This window comes from Asparagus officinalis, chromosome 5, assembly GCF_001876935.1.
Source record: "Asparagus officinalis chromosome 5, Aspof.V1, whole genome shotgun sequence".
NCBI lineage: Eukaryota > Viridiplantae > Streptophyta > Magnoliopsida > Asparagales > Asparagaceae > Asparagus > Asparagus officinalis.
The window spans coordinates 90,389,489-90,399,467 of record NC_033798.1 but is presented as its reverse complement, the minus strand read 5'-3'; the positions used below and the strand labels follow the sequence as shown (position 1 = coordinate 90,399,467).

The 9,979-nt window shown below is 36.8% G+C and overlaps 1 protein-coding gene and 1 long non-coding RNA gene across 2 annotated transcripts in view; one reads left to right on the top strand and one right to left on the bottom strand.

Moving 5' to 3' along the window:
* Positions 4,966-5,470, top strand: LOC109840751. The gene is made up of 2 exons (XR_002247048.1): positions 4,966-5,115; positions 5,196-5,470. It is a non-coding gene; the product is annotated as an uncharacterized LOC109840751 (long non-coding RNA).
* LOC109840113 overlaps positions 6,220-9,979 on the bottom strand; it is a 5,272-nt gene continuing 1,512 nt past the window's right edge. The window contains exons 4-6 of the mRNA XM_020408627.1: positions 7,691-7,801; positions 7,514-7,580; positions 6,220-6,818 (exon numbers count right to left, since the gene is read on the bottom strand). Of these exons, the coding sequence (XP_020264216.1) occupies positions 6,814-6,818; positions 7,514-7,580; positions 7,691-7,801 (183 nt within the window). The 3' untranslated portion in view covers positions 6,220-6,813. The remainder of the gene's footprint in view (positions 6,819-7,513; positions 7,581-7,690; positions 7,802-9,979) is intronic.

Here is a 9,979-nt window from a genome sequence, read left to right as displayed (position 1 = left end):
TACTCGAGTCGTATCCCTCTATATATATATATATATAGAGATTAATGGGTATCCTTGTCATAGGAGGGGATTTCCTCCTATGACGCCTCTAAAATCACATGATTGAGCGACATTGTGGATGATCCGCTCCGTTAAACTTGATTTACATATTCTAAAACCCCAACACACCAAGTTTGGGGTGAACCCGTCGTCGTTTGACCCTTCATCCACTCGTATCAATTTTAACGGTTTTGAATGAATAGAACTTTTCACATGGCTCGATGGAGGGTCAAACGGACGACGGGTTCACCCCAAACTTGGTGTGTTGGGGTTTTAGAATATGTAGATCAAGTTCAACGGAGCGGATCATCCATAATATCGCTCAATCATGTGATTTTAGAGGCGTCAAGGAGGAAATCCCCTCCTATGACAAGGATACCCATTAATCTCATATATATATATAGAGTCCATTTCTCATACGGATGAATGCGTATGCATCCCCCTGAAAAGTCTCACTGCAAGGGTTTTTTTGCAAATATTCCAGCGATTTTGTGAATGCGTATGCATCCCCCTGAAAAGTCTCACTGCAAGGGTTTTTTTGCAAATATTCCAGCGATTTTGACGCATTTATCTTCCTCTCTCTCTCTCTCTCTCTCAAAACAAATTTCCCAACTCAAAGCCCCATCACAACCCTCAGCCTCTCAAAACGAAATTCCCCAAACCCTCACCCTCCTCTCCCCAAAGCTCAGCCTCTCCACAAAGAACCCCAGCCGCAACTCCGCCACGACTCCGACACCGCCGCCACGAGATCCCTCCCTCCCTTCCTCCTCCACAACCAATCGCCGCCCGCCTCTCCGCCACGAACCCCAGCCGCAACTCCGCCCCCTCCTCCTCTGCCATTAAGCACTCCTCCCCTCCCTTAAATCCTCAGATTTCGACAAATGGGAACTCACTTCTGGATACTACTCGTCCAACTGGAGGCTGAAGAGAACTGCGAGATACTACTCGATTTCTCTCTTCCCTGATTAATCACGTAGTTGCAACTGAAATTGTAGTTTTATTAACCTAAACCAAACATAGAAACTCAATTCACAAACCATTGACAATCTTACATTGAGAAGGTAATTCAACTGAAAGTATAGTTTTATTAACCTAAGCTACATACAAAGCAACATGTAAACACACTTAACTATTTACAGTTGTAAGAACATTACACAGCAAGAAATCATAGACCCAAACTCAATTAAAGTAACTACGTATAAACTCACATATAGCATGCTCTAAAAAATTGAACAACTCAAAAATCATGACTAAATCACTAGGCAGCAACGAATCCTAAACCTTCTTTCCTCTCTCCGAAGAAATCAGCCACTATGGAACCAACATCCTCCAGCCCAATGCACAGTGGACCCTTGCCAGCCTTCGATTTTCCATCTTCGCCGCCATCTTTGCAGCCTTCATTGCGGCCTTCTCTTGCTTTCTTTTGATCTTCATCCCTTTTGCTTCGGCTCGGAGTTTGGTCAGTTGGGCTAGCAGAACCTCTGCTGCTTCCTGTATTTGCAATCCAAGGTCAGCAACAATTTCTAATAAGAATCATAATTTGATAAAATCAGGAACTAGAACAAAATATTTTATAATATGGATTCTTCCTCATGAATCAGTACAAGCTCTGTTAGAATCAAAATCAATCCTCGATATTAAACAAAGTCGGTACGCATTTGAATTCAAGTTGAACCACGCAAATTAATGAGAAAACAGAAAATTGGGGCGTGATCCTTACCTGAGTTCAGAGAGGGATTGACGAAATCCCGTCGAAGGAGGGCACCTAAGGCTAAATCTAGAACCAAGGAGCTCGAATTTGAGTTAAAGAAGGACCGCAAACCCTATATCCAGAAGTGAGTTCCCATTTGTCGAAATCTGAGGATTTAAGGGAGGGGAGGAGTGCTTAATGGCAGAGGAGGAGGGGGCGGAGTTGCGGCTGGGGTTCGTGGCGGAGAGGCGGGCGGCGATTGGTTGTGGAGGAGGAAGGGAGGGAGGGATCTCGTGGCGGCGGTGTCGGAGTCGTGGCGGAGTTGCGGCTGGGGTTCTTTGTGGAGAGGCTGAGCTTTGGGGAGAGGAGGGTGAGGGTTTGGGGAATTTCGTTTTGAGAGGCTGAGGGTTGTGATGGGGCTTTGAGTTGGGAAATTTGTTTTGAGAGATGGAGAGAGAGAGAGAGGAAGATAAATGCGCCAAAATCGCTGGAATATTTGCAAAAAAACCCTTGCAGTGAGACTTTTCAGGGGGATGCATACGCATTCATAATAAGAATTGATTAAAAATATCCGGTTAAGAAATAAAAATTTAAAAAATATTATAGCTTAAAAATTATTGTCACCATATAAATTAAAGCAATTGCATAAAATTTTACTAATAAGTTAGAGCAGCAAAACACATTAGTAACATTAATTTATAGATGTTTAAATCCATAAAAATAATAAAAGACTATAATATAATAGTTTAGTATTAATTAATTATAATTTAGAAATATTAATATATGATGTTAATAATATTTATAGAGTAAAAGAATACAATGAATTATGTATGGAGAAAATATCAGAATGTTCAGAGATATCATTTAAAAGAATCAAGCTATTTCCATTGTAAATGGGAAAATGACTGAAATAAATCTAAAATTCAAAAAATGTCCATGAACCATTTGAATTGGCATTAACCTAAGGCATGTCTATTAAAGAAGCACCAACTGTGTTACATTAAAAAATAATTTAATAATTTTATCCCAGTCAGAGAAGAATTCTTCATGAAAGATGTAATAAAAATTAGTAAGCATTCATAAATTTCATACTTTGTTCTTCAAATACTAAAGAAATTAGATATTAATATTATAATCTAAGAAAAATTGGTAATAAAAAATACATGTATTTAGTTTAGATATTTATGAAAAATAACAGGGATAGAGCAAATGTAATATTATTGACGTAACAAAAATTCTAATTGGATGTACATCAGAAGAATTCATTATAGAAAAAAAAGAGGTAGCTCCTAATCTTATTTAAGTAATAAATTAATATTTTAAGAAGTATGTGTTGAACATCGGAAATACATTTAACTTCTTTGTGAAGTTAAACAACAAGATAAAAGATTAACGAGCCCAGAAACGATAACAACACAAAAAGTACAACTCTAGCCTAATATCATAATCGAGTAGATGATGAAGATACTACTCTAGAATTGCCCGAGAAAAAGATAAAGGTGGGGAAGGATTGATATTAGCTCAGTAAAAAAAATAAAACAGAAGGAATAAAAGATAATATTTTCTGAATATTTTATAGAATAATTTAATTATTTTGAGTAAATTTAGAAATCTTTAGAATGGAGTTTCATAAGTTTTTTTAGTACTTTTATATGCTTGTGCATATGTTTTTATCATATGAAAGTATACTAGAATTAGCATTAATCTTTAATTTATAATTTCTTATGAAGTCTATCAACAATTAGGAACAAACTTTATATTCTCTTTTGTATCATTATAGCATACTTTTAAGCAATTATTTTGCCTTATTATTCACCTTCCTTGTATAACATTGTTTCAATATTTTTTACTTTTGCAACACTGTACTTTCTCAAGTAAAGTTTGGTTTCATGTCAGCCAAAATAATAAAAAAATTCAAATTAGCTTCAAATTATATTTGTTTTCTATCAATTCAAATATTAACATGAAAATTTAAATTGGGTGTAGCCCATTTAAAAAAACATCAAAAAAAAATTAATCGCAATATTAAAGTTTGGAGACAAAAGTGAGCATAAACTATTAAAATGGAATTGAGTAACAAATTTTAGTTAGAAAATAAGCCAAAAATACTTAATCATGATATTTAACCACGTGCATTGCATGTGTACAAAACCTAGTAAAAATAAAAACATCACTTATTATACAATAAAATAACCATTCATTTAAAGAACCACAGTCATAAAAACTAAAGAAACTAATTAAACATGCAATTAGATTTTAGCCTTAATTAAAGGCCCTCGTCAATATCAATTTCAACAGATTAAGTGAACGACAATCTGTGCCTTTTTTTGGACTAGCCAGATGACAAAAATATAAGATAATTTCTAAACTGCTTAGATGACAAAGAATGAGATACTTTTTATGAAAAAATATGAGTAAATTTTAAACACAAATGGAAAGAGGAGTGTAAATCCTATCAGAATACCCCATGTTTTGATAGGATCGGGGGTAGTGAAATATCATCACTATCGCCCTTCTCCACCTATGTGCGGTTCAGAATGCCCCGCATAGTGCAGGTGTTCTGAGAGAACCCGTACTGCGGAAAGACACCATGAGTTCATTTATCATTTGAAAACTTAAGAGACAAGAACCAAATTCCTAATATTTGGGGTACTCCTATTTATTTTTTCAAAAGCAATTAATAATGATGTTTGATAATTTTTTAATACTTATTGAAATTGCTTTTAGTTTTAAGGTGATGCTTTAGAAGTGACCTAAGAATGCTCTTAGAAAAAAAAAAAAATATGTTTCTGTACCATATACACCTATTAGCTGTTGATAATATTTTTAAGGGTAAATCACAGTAAACACCGATGAACTTTTAGCATTTTGCAATAAACCCCTAATAACTTTTAGCGTTTTACAATTGGGCCCAAGTGGTGCGAACCCAGTCAAGACATTTCAGCGCAACGCGTGTTTTGCTACGTGTTGAAGCTCAATGCACAACACGCGCCAACAATTCCCACCCTCGTCAATGCAGCTTGTAAAATCCCATCAAGCACCGAGCAGCTCATAATTTCATATCACAGTACAAAGAGTTTAATTTGTGAAGAAGTTAAAATAGATGGCATCACAAGGTCAAGCTCGCTATAATGCTGCTCAAGCCTGGGGCATAACTGATGTAACTCATTAATGTTCTTGTGTGCATTTTGCTCCAAAATTTGAACTACATTCTCAATACTAAGCAAAAGTGACTACTTCTGCTCCCTTCTTGTACGTACATTAAAGAAGCCACACCGACACCGGACAAAGTAGAAGTCGTCAAGCAGGGGGCTTCACATGCGGCGCAGAGCGCCCGTGATGCTGCTCAAGTTGTCAAGGAGAAGGCATGAAGCTTCTTTCAGTCTGTACGTAGCAGGATTTGATAATTTTATTGAAATTTGATAGAACTGTATGTTTTTTATTTATATTTCTTTATTTTTTGTAGGCTGGCAAGCAAGTGAAGAGCGCCACGGATGTAGCGAAGAGTACAGTTGGGACGGGGAGAGAAAATAAGGGTAGTGCTTATGAGAGGAATGATTAGATCAAGAGTTTTCGATTTTGAGTCCAACGCTTAATTAGTTTTGTAATATAGTAACGCTGTATGGGCTAGTTCTATGTACTGGAATTCCCCTCTTCCAATTATGAAAGGCTGACAAAGGGAAGAAGACATTAGTGTCTCAGTTACAATTCTAAATAAAGTGCAAAAAATGTACACTGAAATGACATGGTTCAGTAATATGGTTCAATCTTTCAAATTCTCAACCCCTAGTGTTTTTCCCCCTGAGCTATTCATTTTTGTGCCTGCATACTTCTCCTACCCCTTTAGTCTCAGCTTGCCCCTTGAACTAACCAATTCGTCCTTGTGTACGTCCCAAACTATTTTCGGTCTCACACTATCCCCTGAACGATTCATCCTTGTGTACGTCCCAAACTATTTTCAATCTCACACTATCCCCTGAACGATCATTCTAGTCCAGCTTTACCTCCTGAGTTATCATCTTTATCTATTTGAAATACTCGTATTTAAAATACCCATAAATTAGTGAAGGAGAAATAATAACTTGTACACCTGCTAGTTCAGGATATGATAACAAATTACTTTAAAAGGTACAAAGAGACGAATCTAATATTTTACGGCAGTAAGGGCAGTAAGATGAGACTAAAATTGTTTAGAAAGTATGAAGGGACAAATTAAAGAGTTCGGGGGACAAATTAAAGAGTTCGGGAGACAAATTCGGAAGGCAAGTAGGGGCTGAAGCCTCAGGATAATAGATAAAGGATGATATGAGAATATGTGCATAAAATCTCTAGTTAAGATGGCATCAGAATAGTATGATAAAGTTTGAAGAGCATAAATTCTACAACTACGTTGGATAAAAATTACTAACTCGTCATTTTGGTATACAGTAGTATCAAACAGTTGCCTGATAATGTCACAGAATCTTGCCCTGCGGGTATTGGGATGACATCAAAGCTGGAGATGTACAAAGTTTGTGCTATCAGTTATAACCTTTCAAAAGCTTAAACAGTGTAGATTATCGTCTAATTACATTCTAAACTTTGGATTCTAATAGCATGTCAAGGAATGCTATCAAACCTCAACCGTTCCAGCAAGATCTTAGTACAGATCCACAAAATTCATACGGTCTGCGCGCGATATTTTATTACAAACAAGTACTCATGAGAATAACAAGATACCTAGTTTCTACAAGACAGTTGCCTACAAAACTGCAGCGTCAGCCTCACTTGCATTATCCATTGGTAACATTAGAAGGAGAGTACTATTTTCGCGTTATGCATTAACTTGAGGCAACAACAGACTCCTTCCTTTTTCGGCCCCACCTCGGTGTGGTCTCGATTAGCTGATGAGGGACTAACTGCTTCTCCTTCCTCGAAAGTTTCTTGTAGTTGCTGACTCTCAGCTTGGCTATCTTTGCCTCTTCCTCTGGTGTGGTCTCGCGAACCACTACCGTCAACCGACATCTGGGTCTCACCATGATCCCACTCCTTCCTTTGGCGTGGTATGAGAGTCGCTTCAGATATAACCCTTTTCCAACAAAGGCTTAGGCTGTGGAAACACAAGGGGAAAAAGGTTTTATAACTAAAGCTTCAGTTTATTTGCGACTTCAAGAGACCACAGTAAGTTATTTCTACATATTCTAGCCAAATAAAAACGATGAGTCTCTATGCAAAGAAATTTGCCAAGCAATGGCTAAGGCACATATTGTTGTTACATTAAAAAGACAAGACAAGCAATCAAAGACAATTCCCTTTGCAACAAAGATTCGAGCCATCACATGACATCTTAAAACAATTATAGGGGTTTACCAATAAAAGTTTGACTCCTTGTAGACAAAAACCAACAATACATTTTGTTTTGAATATCCATGTATGAGTATAGTCCCACAATGGAAAAAGATAAGAAAGAGTCACGGGTTTAAATAGAAGTTAGGACCACTACCGAGGAATTGGTTCCTAACCTCTATTTAAGGCCCATTAACTCTAGGTTGGGCCTGATTACTCTCCAACATTCTGTACAGAGAGAGGTTAACATTATATTAGATAGATCACTGGTGAAGAAATTCACAAATTCAGGTTACAGTGGTAGTTTCTGTGATTCATACACGATCCATATCCAACGATTACTTGCTTTTGGTTTAGATCCAGATAAAGTCAAATCTCCTAAACAGATTCATAAATATAGGGAATGAGGCAGGTCAGGTGTTGCTTATACACTATGCACAACTTAAAACTTCAGCTTACCGACAAGGAGTTTATCTGGATCCAACCCATGATTATGGGCTGCATTGGCTCGAGCAGAGTGGATAACCTGCAATCAGACCATCAAGTTTTTTTTTTTAAATGAAACTTGCATTAAACGTGATACATGAAGAGTGTGTATAAATATACACATGTATGAACCTGTTGAGAGTATCTTACCTGATACACTGTTTTGGCAGCTCTTTTCACTGTTACTTGCAGCTGCAAGAGAGCGTCTTCAACACGCATTCCCCTAACCAGTTTAGCCACCAAATTGACCTTCTTGGGACTCTAGCACCATTATCCATAAAAGAGTCAAATTAAAGATGTGTATTGCGTTAATTTATGCAAAAGCTAACAATTTTTCATCTATATAATAAGTTGATTCTATATTTCTATGTGTACAACTTATCGCTTCAGGTTGATATTCACAAAGCTACCACGAGGAGTAAAATGTATTACTCATTAAAGTAACAATATCTATAAAATAGTTTATTCTAACATTGAGACTAAGAGGAGTGATGTCTCACTAATTTTCAAGGCTACGAAGCTCTGCGTTCAAATGTAATCCTAGCTTAGTATAATCATCAACAAGATGTCAAAAACCAAAACCAACTCTTTGTGCTATTACATTTCCAGAGCCAGTGCTACTGTATCAGTAAGGACAGTAAACCCGTTACCATTCAATTTCGCACATTAATCTGATAAATGCAATGTAGACTATATCTTTTGGTAACAAAGAAGACTCTGCTTAGAGGTTAAGTTTCCTTGTTTGCCAATGCACGTCTAAGAAAACTGGAGTTGGGAGCCTAGAAATACTCCTTGACTAGGACACATGCCTTGGCCATTAGCTGGACAGTCCCTGACGAATACATTATATCAAAGAAGATTCCCAACATTATTCAGTTGTATGTCCCAAAAAAATCCATTTTTTTGGTAATTACATCTCTATTAGGTAATATTATTACTGTGTCATAAGACAAGTCTCAAGAATCCTTATACACAGAACCTGTAACTTAAATATATACGAAGAATGCAAATAGTAACTAATTAAATCAATTGTTTCCAATAAAAAGTGCTATAAACCAGGAAGACGGATCAACTGCATAACCACCACATGCAGGATGCACCTACAAAGAAGTTAACTCTGAGGAGACTAGGAAGTTCCCTGAACAAACATTCTCTATGACAAAGAAAAAGAATCAAAGGACAAATCTTCTGAGCTATAACATTCATGAGATCCTTTTCTCCACTGCATTAGGATCCTGTTCAGTTCCGAGCATGACTTGTACACAGGGATGTAAAGAACGCTTAAAGTCCACAACAACAGAAGAATTGTGCATGTCAATTCACGAATTTTCAGCCACTAGTCCTTTTCATTGTAACGAGAACCCAAACCATACTTCTACGAAACCATTCTATCATTGAAGATATTTAATTGAAAGGTTTCTAAGAGTAATACACTACGTCTTAAAGTTCAAACAAGTGTCCCTTTATAAATTATCATGTAACTCTAGTCTGATTGGCTATAAAACCTCCATACAGTCCAGCGTCTCTCATTTTATTTTTAAGTTCTTAGGTTCATTGATTTCCAAATTGTTGATAGTGAAGACATTAATATATTCAGACATATGATACCCAAATTATTCTCCAACACATATATAGAATGCCCGGCACAAAAAAAAAGGTACTTGAAGCAAGAAACCCCCACTCTTGTATCTAGAGCAAATGGGGAAATGATCTATTTCGAAAGTTAATCAATGAATATCACCGGAAGACCTTGCCTACTTACAGGATTGAACTTGCAATTTTGCACAAAGTTTGATAACCTTCCCGTCATGTGTCAAAATTAGATACGAGGTTCTATATTTCAAGACCAAGTAAGGTTAGGATTGACGGTATATATATTTCCTTCATAATGTGAGATTATGGATGCAAATTTCCCAATTGTAGTGGTTAAGAGTTTCAAATTTAAACAGTAGAGGCACACTATTGCAAGCTATTATAAAATTCAATTCACGGTGCACAGAGGCGTACAGTTGTTCATGGTGAATTTTATGATCCCATGTATGCAGTGTGATCCGCATGTGTAGCGGGAGGATTCATTCGGATTACAAAGGCAACAGTCTCCATTTTAGGGTGGTCTTCTTTAGACAAGGAAACTTACATCCACCTTTGGGGGCTTCCCTCTTCTTTCTTCAGGCATGCCTCCCTCCCTCTTGCCTACAAGCTTTTCTCAATATATACTCATACATTTCAAGAGCATACAAATAGTTGTAATGCTGTATTTAAGGAAGTCTACAAGGATGCAATTACTCAACGGAACAAAGAAACAGGCAATGCAAGGACCTAATAACTAAGTTTTTTTACGATCTGTATTACTTTGGGGGTAGGTTTTTTTCTTTTTTTCCCTTTTTTTGTTTTTTGTTTTGTTTTTTTTTTTTTTGGGGGGGGGGGGGGGGGGGGTCA